Source organism: Erpetoichthys calabaricus, chromosome 1, assembly GCF_900747795.2.
Source record: "Erpetoichthys calabaricus chromosome 1, fErpCal1.3, whole genome shotgun sequence".
In the NCBI taxonomy this organism is placed as follows: domain Eukaryota; kingdom Metazoa; phylum Chordata; class Cladistia; order Polypteriformes; family Polypteridae; genus Erpetoichthys; species Erpetoichthys calabaricus.
The window spans coordinates 298,600,528-298,619,736 of record NC_041394.2 but is presented as its reverse complement, the minus strand read 5'-3'; the positions used below and the strand labels follow the sequence as shown (position 1 = coordinate 298,619,736).

General features: G+C 36.1%; 1 protein-coding gene across 2 annotated transcripts in view; it reads left to right on the top strand.

Moving 5' to 3' along the window:
* Nucleotides 1-15,783, top strand: part of pawr (PRKC, apoptosis, WT1, regulator) — a 257,427-nt gene extending 241,644 nt beyond the window's left edge. For both annotated transcript variants that reach the window (XM_028817086.2, XM_051934721.1), the window contains exon 7: nt 14,591-15,783. In XM_028817086.2, the coding sequence (XP_028672919.2) occupies nt 14,591-14,677 (87 nt within the window). In that variant the 3' untranslated portion in view covers nt 14,678-15,783. The remainder of the gene's footprint in view (nt 1-14,590) is intronic.
* The last annotated feature ends 3,426 nt before the right edge of the window (nt 15,784-19,209 follow it).

Sequence of the window (19,209 nt, the reverse complement as noted above, 5' to 3'; positions counted from 1 at the left end):
CATATTGTAGTAATAAATGTTACAAAATGTAGGCATAAACTATAGAATGTGTGAAGCCTGACGTCCAAACATCAAATAAACACTTTCACAGAAGGTTCAAGAATAATATAACACCTTCCGTGGCATAACGCTAACATTTGCAGACTCAGAGCACAGCAGCCCTGCCATGCCTTAGAGACCCGAGTTCGATTCCCCGCTGGGGAGGAAGTGTTTTTTTTTTTTTTTTTTCTTTGTAACCTCAAACGGACATAAAATTTATAAATTGGTATGCACTGTAAATCGTTAACTTTAAAATGTCGATCGCAGTTATTTCTGTTGATTAATTCATGCTTTTTTACTTAGTCAGAACAAGAGTTTATTCAGCTTCTGATCTGACTCTTAACAACGCCACAGTATAAATTCACATCCGATCTGACGCTGTTCATTTTCAAAAAATATTGCATTACTTCGACAATGTTTTCTGATTGGTACTATTCGCGTCATAAAATGATTTCATCAAGACGTCACATATATTTGTCTTTTTTTTTTTTAAATGTGCATTGATCACCACCAGCTTGTTGTAGCACACAGCAACTGGCCACCTGCATGTTCTTGCGCGCACTGAATAAGACAGCGCTATATGCAATCATCAGATTCAAATGTTAACAGTTCACACACACGCAAGGATCGTCTTTCTTACATTTACAACGTGTGTACCTGTTACAATGTACTCACTTCTCTCTATGCTGTGGTTTCTATTACACACCTGAACTGGAACTGGAAATTCTCTGATGTGGAATCAGTTCTGTATGGTTGTGGGCGTGGGTGTGAGTGGTGGACATAACTGGGAATTACTGTGAATGTGCGTGGTGTTTTGAGATAATGAATAGAGCTGCAAATTACAGGTGCATGTTCAGTGTAATAGGAACCATAGCACAGAGAGGTGTGTACGCTGCAACAAGTACACGTCGTAAATGTAGGAAGGGCGCTCCTTGGGTGAGCTATAGTGCGTCTTTATGTGAAAACAGCAGTGTCAGATGGGGTAGGGAAGGATCCTGAACGCGACTGAAAGAATGAAAAGTGAATTAAAAAAAAAAAAAAACAAAGCTAACCTTTACAAATATCATAAATTACACCGGCTGTTACAGACTGAAATCAAATCTTTCTTTTTATTCTAAAATAGTAAAAATAAGAGCAGTTCACTTCTCAAAAGGAAGTCATGCAGGATCAAACTCGTGATCTCTTGATTCCCAGTCAGCAACTGATACTGTTGCACCACGGTGGCAGTCGTAGTAAATGAGTGTCAATGTCGCACACTAAGGCGGCTTTTTCTTCGGCAGTTATATTTTTGAATAAAAGCGCACTCGTTCTGTTATATTTGTACCTTTCGTGAAAGTGTTTCTTTGATATTTGGACTTCAGGCTTCATACATTATATAGTTTATGCTTACATTTTGTCATTTACTACTAGAATATGAAAAATGTTTCTGTTTTAAAAATGTGTTTACACAGATTACTGTAGAAACAGAACACACATGAAATGCGTGTGTTCCAAATAACGATCTATTATTTCCACTCTAAAACTCCACTTCACTCCCAGATAATCAATCAAGGCATGAGCTGGGAGAAGTTCGTGCACGTTCTAAGTCGGTGGGGGGATGGAATAGCCGGCTGCTTGCAGCTTGTCTTTAACTACACATTTAGAAGACAAAAGACGATGGCGGAGAGGTGCGAACGGATTTAAGAAACGATTTAAGGTGGGACGGATCTACGAGTTTTTTCGTAGGCTCTGGTAATTCTAGTGTTAAGTATAAAGTCAAAATACTATATATAACCATGCTTCTTATATATTACTCTTATAGTGTTCCATAATTTTAATTGCTTAAAAGTTTGAATTTATCCATCCATCCTCTTCCGCTTATCCGAGATGGGTCGCTGGGGCAGCAACTTGAGCAGAGATACCCAGACTTCCCTCTCCCCGGCCACTTCTTCTAGCTCTTCCGGGGGAGTCCCGAGGCATTCCCAGGCCAGCCGAGAGACATAGTCCCTCCAGCGTGTCCTGGGTCTTCCCTGGGGCCTCCTCCCGGTTAGACGTGCCTGGAACACCTCACCAGACAGGCGTCCAGGAGGCATCTTGATCAGATGCCCGAGCCACCTCATCTGACTCCTCTCAATGCGGAGGAGCAGCGGCTCTACTCTGAGCCCCTCCTGTATGACTAAGCTTCTCACCCTATCTTTAAGGGAAAGCCCAGACACAGAAAACAGTTTATATCATTTAACATGTAAGAAAATTCACTGGTATTGTCATGTCTTTTCATTTTCTAACCTGTTTAATTCAGACCAGGGTAGCAGGGGGAGCTAGAAGCCTATTCTACGTAGCATAGGACAAAAGGCAGGAACACACCCTGGCGCCGGTCCATCACAGGGCAAATACACACACACACACACACTAAATGCACACCAAGGACAATTTAGTGTTGCCAGTTCACCTAACCTGCATGTCTTTGGTCAATGTAAGGAAGTCGGAGCACCCGGGAGAAACCCTCACAGACACATTGGTGAATATGCAGTCTCCATCCGGGGAGGACCCAGAACACAAACCTTGGTCTCCTTACTGCATGGCAGCAGCAGCACTGCCACTGTGTTGTGCTCTCATTGGCACTGATCTTCTTCTGATGTTAATACTTGTTTGTAAACTAGTTATTTTTTTATGTTTATTTTTTCATCTCTTAAATAATGTTTATCTTTTTAAATGTAGCTTGTCAATTGTTTAGATTCTTTTCAGCTGTTCAACCAATTTGAACACTAATTAATTATTCTTAATGCAGAATCATGAAGAAATTAATACCTGTATTTTCTCTGTTACCCTCAAGTCCTGAGATTTATAAACTTACTGTTAAAAGTCTTTAATTATATGCATACCAGAAGGCATGCAGTCCACAGATGACAATATCAGAGATCATATAATGGAAATATAAAGCAGATTGCAATTTCTGTACTATTGAACTCACAGACTCAGGACAGTGGCACATTTTCAAGCCACAGGTGATACATAAAAAATAAATGTCATCTTAAAAACACGAGTGATAATGAAATGGGTGGTGAAACGGTACATTTCATCAGTCCATCTGAAACAGTTTTTCAATAAAGTTTAATTTTAATACAGATTTAATTTAGTCAAAGTTTCTATTTGAGTGTATTCTTGCAATGTCTTTTAAAAGTATTTGTAAGAATAAAATATTTTGCACATAAATAAGCTTAATGGTTTAATGGCCGCTGAATAAATTGCACAAATGAAATTAGATGAAAACATTGAGCTAAATAGTAAACACTGCATATACAAAAGTAGGTTTACAGTTGTTTGTATGGAAACAGATGTGCAGGTTATGATTATTACTATACCTTTATTAACTTAAAAGAATGTCACAATGGCACAGTGCACTTACAATAGATACAATCTTCAAACAGCCTTGTTTACTTACAACTTTAAATCTACTTTTGCCCACCCCATATAAATTGCCTGAAAGTGAGGACCCTTTACTCTATATATATATATATAATGTGAAAGTGAGGACCCTTTACTCTATATATATATATATATATATATATATATATATATATATATATATATATATAATGTATGTACATGTCCCTGATTGAACTGAGTCACAAAAAAATTCTTCGGTACTTATAGGCAACCTAAAAAAAACACTACTGGTTCTAGTGAATCAAGCTCATAGCCCCGAGTCTCATTTGAAATGTCAATTTAATCATGAATAAATCAGAGACAGCTTGACAGCCATCTTGCCAACTAGTGCAGGCACAGATCACTGCATATCAACTGCAGTTCGGCAATATCCTGATTACAGTCCTGCCGCCGATTATCATTTTTCTTTTAATCTTATTTGTTTTGTATGCAGACATCCCTCACTTTTCAGTTATTTGCGGATTACCTCAAAATAAATAAATGAATGAGTCCACAGTTTGCTATATTTATAAGAAAAAAAAAGATTCACAGAAGCAGTGTTGCTGCTGCCTAAAAAAATGATAAGACTGCAGAGAAAATGGAGAGAGACCACAACATTTGTATTAATGGTCTAACAAGAAAATTAGTTGGTCAGAAAATAAAATTAATGGAAGGGTGTATATACTGGTACAGAGCTAATTAGGAATTGCCGATTCATCTAATTTGCACTAGTAGAATGTTAAGGAATTTGGAGTGTTTAGCTAAAAACGCACGGACAAAAATGAGAACATGCAAACTCCACTTAGTTAGCCAGTCCAGGACTTGACCCGTAATGTCTATGGCAGTAAATGGCAATGCTTATCTCTGCACAACAGTCAAGATTAAACATGTGTATGCAAATGGATTTTTATTACTTAATAATTTTAATGAGTATATCTGTAGACATTTTATTAAGACTTGAATGCCTTGAATGTCATTTAAAAATCCTGCATGGATCAATTTAATAAAGCAGGAAAATCTTGCTTTTATTTTATGGCTTTTCATACTGAAATTTTAATCCCATTATGGAATTGGTGCAGAAATGAAAAATAACATAATTAGCTGAGACCTTGAAAGCGCAATGATGTGACCAATCAGCTGTGAGTTTGAAACAAAGCGTCTATCCTATATCTGTACGTGTGTTAAATCATTAACAAGGACATAATGAACTACTCTATATATGTTCATTCTAAAATGAAGTGTATTTTGTGTTAAAAACTTCCAGGCATTCAGTATGAAATGATATGAACTGTAATGCATTAACAGATTTGTAAAATCTGATAAATATGTCATTAGCGGGCTGCTAAAAAAGCAAGCTTCATTGCTGAAAACGAATCTGCTAACACTAAATTTGTAATGATCATCAGTAGAACAACTAAAATAACATACAGGAAGTGAACTCACAAATAACACATTTTAATGACTGATCAAACAAACTCAGTTGCTAATTCTGGATTAGCACACAGTCTGATCTGCCATGTGAAGTACCTTGAAGACAACACAGTAAAGGCTATGCTTAGGAGTACTGAAATAATAATGGAGTAATCTTCAATTGATAGATTTAATTTTACAAAAGAATCTTAGAAACATTTTAAAAGACAGATGACTTAGATAACTTAAAGCATCACAGAGCTGTGGCATATGCAGTCTGAATTAATGAAGACTTGAAACTTACAGAAGGACAATATTTAATCAACCAGCCACCAATGTGGATATAAATCACACAATAGTAAAAGTCACAAACCTGATAAATGAATTTTCTCAAAAACCTGAATTCAAAAGTGGGTTGTTACAAAAACTGTTTTTAATAGTTTATTGAAATGAAAATATCCTAAATTGTCTTGATATTTACTTGACCTTTTTAGTATTTTTAAGTAGTATTTATTTTTTCAGTTACTGGATGTAAAATGAAAGCAAAATTTGTTACACACATTCATGGCAAGACTCATCAGTGATCATTTATGTCTTTCTTACTAAACATTACAATTAAATCCCCTCAAGCCTATAAAATTAATAGCTGGTCCACCTATTACATTGTCGCCTAGGGTGGCATCATCTGCAGGGTGCCACTAATGAAAGTTAAGGGGCATGTGCTGTGGTCACCACCGGGGACAAAACAGGTCATACAAGTATGATGATAAAGTCTGCAGTATGTACACAAAGGACACATAGTGGCAACAATTGTTGAACTGTATTGATACTAAGTTGGTGGCATTTATGAAATTGAAAGTGTGGCCACTATGTACATCAAGGGTTGCATATTCTGTTGAAGTGGCATGTGCTTCCAGCACCAAGGGGAACAAACCACAGGTCGTCGAAGTCTAATATTACCGATTCCAACTATCAATCAACCCTAATTCCCACTATGGACAATGAGTGGTGACATCCATCAATCCCATTTAGGATTCCAAAAAGGCTTCAACTCGCACTGATAAAATTCCTCCGAACTCATAAATTCTTCACATCTATTTTTACATTTTGGAAAAATCTTTGCCTCTACCACCAATTACATTCAGGCCCTGCCTATGACTTTTATATAATGTTAGGCTATCCTTAACCTCCTTGGCATTTATTTCAAGTGTCTCACAGGCTTAGAATTCTGTGTTAATACGGTTAAGCCTGATTGTTTCTTGGAGACAGGTATATTGTTAGCATATACAATGTTAAGCGTAAACAGCTCTTGGGACAGTATTTTGCTGCCATCTAGTGGATAAACTTATATCATGCTGCAAAAAAAAAAAAAAATATATATTTTGTGTGTTTTTCCAGTCTATGGTAACATCAATATTCATCAGTGGGGCAGAGTCTTTAACCAAAATACCCAATGACATCTATACAAAAAAATGTAAAACCTGTTTTAGAGCAAACTGAAACTGAACCATTAACTGAATCACACAGTAGTGATGACAGTGATAATTGGTCATCAGACATTCACACAGATATGTGAAACTCATGCATATGGTACAATATGCAAATTTGGTCGTATGAGTCTTAAGTGTGGCAAAAATGTAGATTGATTGCAATTAAGTGGAAGGATGAAAACAACATTAGCTTCCAAAGCACTATTTACAATGCAGCTACTGTCAATATTCATGTCTGGGGAAATGTAGAAGTCACAAAGCCTCATGCTGTGGTAGCCTACAATAAAATGATGAGCATGTCCATTGTGCTGGTCAAGCAGTGCCATTCTACCCTCTCATGTGCAAACAGCAGAAAAATATGAGAAAATTGCGCAAAGAAACATGCTTCTACTGCCCTAACTGCAACATTGTGTTGTGCGTTGGTGACTGCTTCAAATAATTGAATAGATTTCAATAAAATTTTCATCAGCACAGGCACTAAACATACAAAAACGTCAACATAATTATTGTAGAAAATGTATTTACCTTTTTGGCACATTTTTCCAAGGGTAAACATAACACAAAAGAGGTTGGACATAAGGCATGTTTTTATCATTTTACTTCACTTTATTTGTTTATTTATATAAAAAGACATTTAAGTTGGCCTTATAGGAGTGAAGGTCAGTGCTGATCACTGCACCACAGTGCATATTACATGTTAGCTTGATTCTGTCTCAGGTTGGAGGATGTTGACAGATATATGCAGAATAATAATTATCAACACTACAGAAGTGATACCAAAAATGATTTTTTATTCATCTAACCTAAGCAACCAACACTTGGAAAATAGTTAATATAAATTGTAGGACTTACGTATTTCCAGTAGTATTCTGTGATATTCTATTAAAAGTATGAATTTTACTTTGCATCTTCTGTATTCTCTAATTTGAGCTGATTACACTGCCCTGCCAATGTCCGTTAAAACATGAGCACCATTGCCTTCTCTTACCTCTCCCTCATTGTTCTCGGTTAATTCACATGTCTAACTCTCTCCTGCACAATTACTTATCTGGAAAATTGTAATTGATCAGCCCTATTCATAAGTACATCATTAGTATTTTATAAATGTCTCTGTTTCTGTGACTCATTGACTAAGTAACAAGAATTTTGGCCGCTGTGCTCAGTATTCGGCAATGTTAGAAATTTTTAAACTTCAAACCTGATTTTAAACTTGCTATGAATCTCAACTCTGTATTGCCATATCATCCTAAAACAAGAATTGCCTTCTTATATTATAGATCTGAGGAATGGTCTAGTGACAAGAAACAGTATTTTATTATTTAATTAGTTTTACTCATTCAAACAAAATGTCTTCTGTGATCTCTTTCTCTCATCACATTGTCAACAAGAATGGCTTAGCTAAATTGTAGAATTTACATTTTGAGATGATTCTAGCTGCACAGCTCAGGCTTTTTTCTTAATGCTATCCGTATTTTTCTTATAGTACACACACCCCCAACAGAAACTGCATAACACCGAGTGTTCTTTGGTATTGTAAGATTAGTAGCCACATGCTGTTGGTCAGTGGCAATGGTTGGCTTTTTGAAAAATCAGAGGTTTTGATTTGGAGAAAAAAGATAGTATATTATGATCAGTATTGGTCAATTTTATGGTCATGTGTACAAAGTACAATGCAATTCTTAGAACTGCATGATCGAATAACATGCCTCCACTCTTTGTTGATGTGAATCTCTCTCCAAATGTTATGTAAAATATTGTAAAAACTTGGGAAGGTGCAGAAGGCAGGGGACTGGAATCCCTACTTTACACTCGGTTGGTAGTAAGTGGGCCTAAAAAGCACCGTTGATGATTCACAGGATTCCTCTGTCTTGCCATCTCACTTGGGTCTTCAGCGGAGGTCCACATTCCCAGCTGCTTTGCCTCTTTTACTTCTCAAGTACAAGATATGGCTCAAGTAAAATGGAAAGAGCCTAAAATTGAAGGCCTATCGAGAAAATGAATCAGTCACAAAACAGCTACCCTTTTTTCTAATCTAACTTAATTCTGAACTCTGTGACGGGGCACTGTAGCCTGTACCAACAGCACTTAGTGCAAGGCAAGAAACAGAATGTGGAATTGCCATTTCCCCTGTGCATGTGCACTTTTGTGTGAAGTGGAGGGAATTGGAATACCTTGAAAAACCCCAAAGAAACACAAAGACAACATGTAAATGTGAGCGTGGCCAGGATTTGAACCACTGTATTGCAGTGAATGACCGTGCTAAACAGTGCACAGCAGTGCATGTAAGATGTTGATTGTAGTAAGTGTGCGTATGCCTTATTAAAGTTATCTGTTTATTCCACCACTCCATGCAGCTAACATTTGTTATGAAGAATTAATAATAGGTTTTAGGAATTATATGTATTTTCAATCATTTAGAATTATTAAAAAATGATCCTATATTAATGTCTAAAAACTTTGAAACTCATTAGAATATTATTTTAAAGAATTGAGTGGTTAAATATTACTATTGCTAATGTTTTAGTAACTGAAAGCATAACATCCATCATCTTTGGACATCCTTTGAATTTTCTATTGCCATCTTCTACATTCTGTAAATTAATCAGGTTACATTAACAATGTTTCTTAAAATATTCATGTATATCTTGTTTGAAGTTTCAACTAAATGCCTAGCTTATGCAACTTTCCACTTTGAATACAAATTCTAATGTATTTATTTTCTCTCTTATTGTTGTTGGTTACAGAGATGATGCTATTAACCACTTTTTTCAGTTGTCATTTACCTTAGTGTTCTTTAATTGATTTATTTCATTTTCCCAGCCACTCAATCAAATGCAAGTGTACAGAGCACCAAAACCCATTCCGGTAGCCTCAGAAAATAGCCGTGTCTCAGGGCACATGAAGTGTGGATGAAAAAGGAAGAATCCTTTTGTATCCTACACAGACACAAGTAAATGGCAAGGAATTGAACACAAGACCAGTGCACCACCATGCTAGCCTTGCTTCCCTACTTTTAACGTAACCCATACAGTCTCAACACTTACCTGCCTTAACCTGAATCTTTAATCAGATGTACTGTAAATGCATGTTATCACTGATTCATTTCTTAGTGTTCTTCCACCAACATTGAAATTTAAGAATCTGTTTCTTTTTCAGCACAGTTACAGCCCCTCTTTACTAAGATGAGTTTACTTTACTATTGAATGTATGAACGGTTTATGCATACCAGATCTCTCGCATGTATCATGTTTATACAAGAATTATATGCTTTTGATAGCCATATGCAAATACATTAAACAAAGTAATTATTACTAAATATTTAGATGAAATAATATTAAGTTCACCTGGTAAAATGTAAAGCAAATCAGAATAAATTTTTTGCATTATGTGAAATATCATAACAGGGTCCTTTTTAAGAACCTACCACCTTCTTCACGTTTAATAATAAAAATAGGTTTTATTAAATCGGAGCTGCACTACTTTCAAAAGTCAGTGTTGGCTTTAACACACGCATTTTATTTACAGTAAAATAAAGATGTACACTAGTGCTATATCTAATCTTTAACTAAAATCACATAGTTTTATAGAATTTGGCTTGTTTGTTCAGAGAGGACATACACAGTAATGGCTAAAATATTTGTACCTCTGTACTTTTCAGAAAATGCACCACTTCAGCCACAAAAATAGTCAAATCTGATATCATTTTGTACAGAACTCCTGAAATGGACTGGAAACATTTATTGGCACTATTTCAAAATAGTAAGAACTAATTGGATTTCAGTCATGTGAGGCTCTTTCAATTTGCATTTAAACTCGCCTGTAGGAAGTAACAGGTGCTATCAATATAGAAATAACACTTAGAACCAAATCTGACGTAGCTGACAGTTTTTACTGTGTTGTACAGCATGCTATATTGTAAGCTCTGTTGATGCTTTCCAGGATGTTGATACTCTGTGACTCCTAAAGTCCACAGTGAGTTCTGTTGTCCTGGTGACATTCAAGGCCAGCTTGTTGTCACTAAAGCATTTTATTAAATTTGACACTTCATTCTAGTGATTTTGGTTACATTACAGCTTTTGAGGATATGACCTGTGCTATAACTGACTGTACAATAAGTGGTGTATGCAGCAGCCTTGAGGCGCTGTACTGTTTAAAATCTGTATCTGTGTCAGCGTTCAGCCAATGATGAAATCTCATTCTCAGTGGGAAGCTCCACACACAATTGTATTTGCTGAATTTAGCAAAGAAATCTCCAGGTTTAATAAGAGTTAAAGTAGAGTTATAACCATCATCTGCCCTTTGGTACAGTAATACCTCCATGGATGAAGTAGATGCATTCCCGGATTTTAGTTGTTAATGGCGATTTAGCTTAGGTTTAACACAGGAGGAATAAGGATATATATTGTAATGGTGGTTGGGTTCACGTGCATGTTGTTGGGCTCATGCCATCCCTTTTTTTTCACCACCCTACAACACCACTACCAACACCTCAGCTTTTCACATCTTTTTCCATACAGCCTCACATGTTCTCATCTGCCTCATTCACTGAATTGTCATTTAATGGTGCTGGCTGAACCTCAGTTGTGCTCAAAATATCTGCTGTCTTTCTTCAACTGTGTGAAACAATCCCAGCCAGGATCCTTAAAGACTCACTGGTGGCTGTACACCCAGAGTAATGGACTTTAGCCTGGGGAAGCACCTTTGAAGTGCTTACAGATAAGGGCAACCTATCCAAGCCCCCTTTTTCATAATGAACACCGACTCCTTTCATGGCTGGGTGGTAGTGCTGGGCGGTATACCGGTTCATACCGAAAACCGTTTTTTATTTTTTTTATGATATGGATTTTTCTTATACCGCAACACCGGTTTAAATTGCCTAAACGACGTTCGGAATGTGGCGCAGCGGGAAACTGTTCAAGTGGGGACCTTTTTCACTGCTACACCGCTAAACACAGATTTGTTGCACTAGGGCTCTTTTTCACTGCTACACCACCAAATAGTGGGCGGTAGCATAGGTATGCCGCGCGGTGAAAATGGACAGAGAGCATTCTGAAACTGAACTAAAAGTAAAGTTGAACATGTGATGAACAGAAGAACTTTTGCCGAAAAAAAGGAGTCACGTCCGTCGCCTGGAGATACTTTAGTTTTAAAAGGTCAGATGTGTAAATACTGTTTCTATACTACTGGATAATACTGCAAGCCAAGTTGTACTTGTTTTTGTACTTGCTAGTGTATGTTTTGCTTGTATTCATTCTGCGATGTGCTATCGACTCGTTCAGAGATGGGCGTAACTCTGAATGGATGGCATAATTAAACATGTATAACGAAGATATTTTTAAAGTTCTGAACACTCCGTCGGCTAAGTTAATAACTAGTTTTAATTTCACAAAGACGTTTATCGTGTGGTGATTGGTAATTATCATGTGGTTTTCGTAGAGAGCAGGAATATCATGAAGTGAATGGATTCTGTGCGGTGATTGCTGCAGGTGCCTGCTCTTAGTGCGGAGGAAGTCAGTTTAAGATGCGTAGTGATTAACGACTGGGTCGGGGAACACTTAACACAAAGTATTTGATGTGCTGCATTAACTTGTGACGGGGTTTGAGAAAATCTATTTATTAGTTTAAATATTATGCAGTTTAATGATGGTAAAATTGTTTAAAAAGTCACTTTAACGTGTCAGTGGACAAGATTGTTAACATTAACAGAAAGTGTAGCTGGTTTACAAAAAATATTTACTATTTATTCCTTTTCTAAGACATATTCGGTGCAATCCAACTTTTGACAAACACCTCTGGATATTTTACTAAGTCTAAATGCCTCTTTGGATGGTTGAAAATATGTTGTCAAAATCATAGTTTAAGCTTTTGCAAAATTTGTTCAATTAAAGGCTCTATATTTTGACTGCATCTGTCATGCAATGTGATTCCTTCTCTTTAGTGCCACCCCCTTGAAAACTATCACTTCATGGGGCCATGCAAACCTGGATTAATACTTGTGCGCAAATTAAAATGTCTTTTTGTACGATGTACAATTCTCATAACAGTCTAATAGGTTATTCTTAGCCAGTCTACTGCAGTAATTACAGTGGAAAATGTGGTTAACATCCACTCATGCATGGGGAAAAAAATACAGTCTAATACCGTGAAACCGGCAGAATTTAGAAAAATACCGTGATATAGAATTTTGGTCATACCGCCCACCTCTACTGGGTGGTAAACCCGCTGGATTCTGCAGCTTCTACCTTTGTTATAATCTGCATTTACATTTTCATTATGTACTGGGCAAAATGTATTTATTTATAAGAAAAAAACTAATAACAATTGTAGTACAGTTGAAATAACTCATCACTCACATATGATAACTTTGCATTCTAGAATACAAACAATATCAGTGGCAGATGATGACTGTCTGTGTAAGGAAGTTACACAATGACAGAATTCTAGCAGGCTGGTCCTTGAATTAACACATGCGCCATAGTGCATTTTATGCAGACTTTGCTTATTAGATGATTCAATTATTATTGTAATAGACTTGCCACATTTTTCTGTCCTTAAAACATGTCAGTTTTTCCTTCTTTTAGTCTGGAACAGCCTGCTGACCACTGAATAATCAGCACTTTCCTGGCATCTGCTTTGCCCTTACCAACATCATGTGAGGCCCCAGTGTTATTTTTGCAAACGTGAACTCAAGTCAAGATCTAGACTTGGAAGAAACACCTTTTTAAAACATATTTGTGCACATGGCTCTTTTCTCATTCACAATCCCCCTTTCCAAGTTTTTTCCCCCTTTTAGTTATGTCTAAACTTGCTTAGCTTCCTTTTAGCCTTAAAATCCCTTCTTTATATACTGTTTAAGATGTTAATTCACATTATGTGTCGACTGTATTTGTAACACTGCACTTGGCTGTTATGTTTTATTTATCCCTGTATCTGGTGAATGAGCCTAATAAAAAAACGCTTTCCTTGTGGTCCTTTTCTGTTATTAGTTCAATTGCACCTTTTAGCTTTCACCTGTCCTCTTAAATAAGGCTTGTACATATTAATCATATCCACAGAGCCTACTAGACTGGTATGAACGGGTCTTTCTGTGTATGTGCCATGTCCTACGTGCATCTCTGCTATGCACTTTGTACTGCCGGGATGATCTCTAGCAGATGGGAGCCTAAAGTTGAATAAGAGGTTTTGAAGATGGTTGGATTTCTGAGAAAATCATAAATAACACTCATATGAGCAGTGCCTCACTCTCACTGTAACATAATGTTGGCAGGATCATGTACTCTGGCTTCTGGCTTAACCTTTTATCTACAGTATCTGGTAGTATTTTTTAATTTTGCGTGCTAGTTACTCTTTATTAAGATAACTAATTTTGCACACAGTATACATTCAAGCTGCAATGTATACATACAGCTGATTTTCTTTTACATTAGATGTTTATACAGTATTTCATTTTGTCATGGAATAAAAATATCAGGTTGGATGCTGCTTTTCTAGGTCGTATATTAAAGGTTAAATCTTTTTCTTTAATTTAAAATATGCAACACTGTATTCCAATAAGTTTAACTCCTGATTTGTCCAGACTGTTGTCCTGAGATGTAGAAAGTGGATTGGTTTTATCAGGGACCTACTGCAAAATATTCACAAATCCCGGGGTCTTGGAGGCTTTATTGTGAATGGAAGAGCTTAGATGAAAAATAGATGGGACTTTCATTTGAAATGTCAGTGCTGAAGGAGGAACCGTCAAAGAACAATGCAAGGCAGCTGGAAGTCGCCATGAAAAATAATGTCCACTTTTCATCAATCCTCACTTTATAAACAACTGTTGTGGTATCTTTTAAAGTCAATGGGCACAACTTGAAAGCATCCAAGAACAATCCATTTTTTTTGCGCTTTTCTTTAATAAATGTTCATGTTGTAGGGGGTCCTAGTTCTTAACAAAATTTCTCACAGTTCTTTTATTTATTCAAAATCACTCAAAAAAGTATCGGAAATTCTTATACAGTATATTCTTCTCCTCCATATCACAGGATTTTTGTGGAAATGCTGAGGTTACAAACCAGGGGGAGGTGAATGATGGGACCACCTTTGTTTTAGTTTAGATACCACTCTCTCCTTCTTTTTCAAACTGTTCTTCCTTACCAGTCCTAGAAGGATTCTGAGGTGACCAGGACTTCACTGGTCTGATGCCACAATTGTCATTGCTTGCAAGTATTAAAATTGACAGAAAACCCTGATGTGTTCTTTTGCAGGACCTTGATGATATAGAAGATGAAAATGACCAACTGAAGCAGGAAAACAAAACGCTGCTTAAGGTTGTTGGCCAGCTAACAAGGTAGAGCCAGTCTGTCTCAAAAGGAGACTCTGTCTGACAAGTTGTCTTTTGCCTTTTACATCCATATTTCCAACAAAATTATTTCCTTGTGTGTATTGTCAGAAATTCCATGTATTAAAGGACACACTTGTGAAGAGAGTGCATTTATTTTATCTTTCATATCAAGTGTTTTTGTTCTTTGTATTTATCTTATCATGAAATGTCAGCTGAATAAGAAAAATGCCACATTGTTTTGTTGATTTCCAAAGTTTCCAGATAAAAAAAAACTTTGAATGTAAATGTATTGTACATAGGACCATTTGTAAGAGCTATAACCCTAATCAAATGCCCTTTACATTCCACATACAAAGCTCCTTTTGATATTTTCCATAAAACCAGAAATAAAAATGTAATGCCTTAAACATGCTGAATAAATTGTAGTCACAGTGTAAATCTTACAATAATGGATGCTTTCATAATTTAAAGTAAGGGCTTAAAAACATGAAAGTTTGGGCATCTCTCTAAATTAACTCGTTTTTTTTTCCATACAAAGTAATCATTTCAATATTTGAATTCATACATCATCTTCACCAGTTAATGAATTCTGGAGCATTTATTATCAGACTGTTGTTTTCTGTGTAAGCAGTTACTGTATGGAGGGGGTTTACATTTGGCTAAAGATAACATTACAGAGTTTTAAGAAAATTGCTGGTGGCAAGAATAATTTCCTTTGAAGGCATTTTAAACATGATTTGTTTTTTTGTTTTTTAAGACAATGTAAATTAAACTAATTTTAACCAGAAAATAGAATATTTTGAAAAGATGTGTGTTTTGGAATTGCCAGGACTCTTTTAAGGTCTTTCCATTGTTTTTCCACCTTAGACAATTTTAATGCAAAAATAGTTACCTTCCATTTAATTCAGCCTAGAAGTAGCCATCATATTCTTCAGCTTGTATCTTTAGCAAACAATCACTTTTTAATGCAAATGACAGATGATGTATTTCGTGATATTCATTCCAGTATATGAATGGAACAATGCTGGTGGTTACTGGTCAGAATGAAAAGGGTGTACATTATTTACTGATTTGTATTTACTCTGACTACTTTCTCTTTTGATTTCTGTTAGAAAATATTAGTTTTAATTTTGGTTTCTTTACAAGGTTGCTTAATAAATTACTACAGTGTCTGTGTTCACATTTTAAACAGTATATTACAGTATGTCTGCAGGTAGTTTTGCATGGACTGTACAGTGGAAAAATAGCTCTTTAATAATAAAAGACTGACTATACAACCTATTGCCTTGTTTGTGATGTTAATTGTTTGGTTTTTGTATAAAAATCAGTAGTAGGTTAAGAAAATGGGTGGGCAGGTGTAATATTTTTAGCACATTTTCAGTTTCCTCCCAAAAACAAACTAACCTCCAGAAACGTATGCCCAGCTCAGAGAGTTGTATTTGTTTTCACTTGTAAAATTTAATTACCAAAGAGAATCTGCATTGTAAAGTACTAGAAGTGGGCAGTATACTGGTGTGACATTGTGCCATGATATAAATATTTGCAGTATCTTTGGTACCGGGTCAAGCCTGGAAATGCTACAAATAACCTCTTCCTTGACAAAAAAAAAATGACATACACACATAGCACAGGGCACCAGTCGAGATTGTTAAGGCGATGTCGATCACCAATTTCATGTTACTAGATTGGCCAATTCTGATTTTTAATCCCATTAAAAAACATTTTACACTAAGCTCCTGGGGCATATATGCCTTATGTTCTCTATTAAAGAATTAACTTTGGTATTTTTATAATCTATAGACCACAGCTGTTAACTGTTCATTTTGTATTAACAAAATGAAAAAAAATCATTCTGTAGAAATATTGTTCAGTGACTATTAAATACTAAAATAAAATTTCCTTAAAATACATACTTTAACTAATATGTACACAAGTATTCATCCATAATACTTAAGGCATTAAATAAAATGCTTCTCATAATTACAAACTGTCCTATTGTTTCATTTCTTTTGTAATGTGCCATTTCTCTAACAAAATTGGCAGTTAAGCATTTCTTAAATGTAAACATACATGCACCTATAGGTTTTAAATTATTTTTTATCATTAATTGCATGACAGCTTTTTTTTGCAGTTAAAATATACATTTACAGTATTTATTACAGGTGTTTTTTTCTTCAGTGTATCAGCTAGACATTCATAATTCTTGAGTTGTAATTATAAGTATAATTTACCATTTTAATTATGCAGTATTTGTTACTTAAAAGCTTACACTGTATAACATGCACAAACAAACACGGTACAAATCTGTAAAAATAAATAAGTAAAACACAAACATATCAAATGTTTATAAGATGTTTATCAAGACGGCACAAGGCTATAACATGCTTAACAAGTTTACAAGTAAAAGACACATTTTGCTGTTAAACTAACAGGCCTAACAGCAGCAATTTCAAATTTTTTTTTATCTTTTCTTTTTCCAATTGAAAATGTAAGCTGCTGCACTTAACACAAGCTTGCTGTCCAAACTTAAATGGTATCCATTTTATTTAAAGGACAAACTAAACAGTTTTCTTGCTCTCATTTGTCTAACTGCACAGGATGACCTCTCCATTTCCTTTTTCTTAGTTTATTACTCCACTTTGTTTAACATAAAGGTTAATATTCCAGTTGTCTGTCACTTTCTGGTAAAGCATACCTTGACTTGCTTCTCTTTGTTTAAACAACTGAAAGTCTGCTACAAAAAAAAAGTGTGCTGGCTCAACTACCGTAATTCCTTGCATAAAGACACTGCAACTAAATTACCGCAGAGCTTAGAAAAGCATGGTGATAGGCCAATCTACTGATCTCTGATCTAAGTCTTTTGTAGTGTAAATCAGCGACCAGTCTATCAGAGCATCACTCATAGCGTACATGACACTTGCACCTCCTTTAACACTAGAATCTGTGAAGCCTACGAAAAAACTCGTAATCCCGGGCCAGCTTAAATTTCTTTGCACCTCCCCATCAGCGTCTTTTCCTTTGCTAATGTGTCAATCAGCACAAGCAGCAAACAGCCTGCTATCCCATCACCCCCACTGCAAAATCAGAGCTGAAGTCTCTGTCTGGCAGTGAGGTGCCTGGAGTTGTATAGGGTAAATAATATATTATTAGTTGGGAAAACATACATTTCATATGTCTTCCGTGTCTATAATGATCTGTGTAAGTGTAGGATGACAGGAACTGCTGGACAAATAGATAAAACAAACTTTATCCATGTTATGCTAATGATGACATGAAGTGAATAATGTGTGACTTTAGTCCAGATATCAAATAAACGTGTGCTCTTATTCAAGTATATTACCAAACAAGAAAAAAAACATTCGATTTACATGTTGCTGTCAATGAGTTAAAAACCCAAGCTCAAATATCATTCGACAGGAAGTTGATATGTGTTCTTGAATGGTACAGAGGTAAGAACCGCTGCCTTATACACCTGGTGTAAATTTTGGCTACTTGTAAAAGTTAGCTCATGTTTTTTTTATTATTTAGTGTTACTCTCTCAGTGATGTTCACGTGGCACAACAAACTTGCCTCTTCCTCTCTGAGTTGATGACGTTTATGTCCATTCTTTTCACAAGAGCAGCAATGACCACAGTTCACGCTGTGGTTGATGCCTGCTCAGAACTATTCGTTATACTGGTAATCAAAGATACAGTGTCCCGTGACTGCTGTCAGACAATCATGCGGCATTTGCACTTTGACAACAAAGACATCCGTGCAGAATGTGTGGAAAATTAAAGATTTGCTGCAATCTCAGACATCAACGTTTTATTGAGAACTGTGTTTTGAGTTACAATTCTGGGCAAAGACATTTCAAGTTTGTGGTCATAAAGCATCTGGACAAAGGCAGAACCGTAACAACAGACATCTTCTTCACAGTGCTTTCGCTGGCTAATAGACTACTGCACTGCAACAAAACTCTGCTTGGCACCATAAGCAAAATGAGACTTCCACCTGCACCTAAAGTCACTTCAGTACGTGAGCAATTCACCATGCTAGTGTTTAGATCTGGCAGTGCCGTGCTGATGGTGTATGTGCCCAAAAAGAAGAAGCCTGTGATTTCAGTCTGTAAGAGCCGGTGTAAAGTTTTGCTACCTTTAAAAGATATTACTGAAGGGATATAAGCAGACACACAAATGCTGGTTAAGCATGTCTTCTTGGTATCTTGTTGTCACTTGAATTTTTTGTTATTCAGTTTTATTCTTGAATAAAATCACACTTGTTTTGTTAGACCTTTGCGAAAGGTGTTTATTTTATATTCCAGCAACCACTTGAATGAGACTGAATCTGTCTCTGCCTCTCTCGTGCACGCACACACACATTCATACATGAAAATGTCACTATTTGAAAACGCTATGCCATTTGAACATGAGTTGTCATGTGTTGTAAAATATATTAAAAGTCACTTTGACCTTGTGATTATTGTTGTCACAATTTCAACATCTGAAGGGGCATCTGGCACTGGGAGAAATGTGGTCACGTGGCACAGGGCAGCACTAAAGC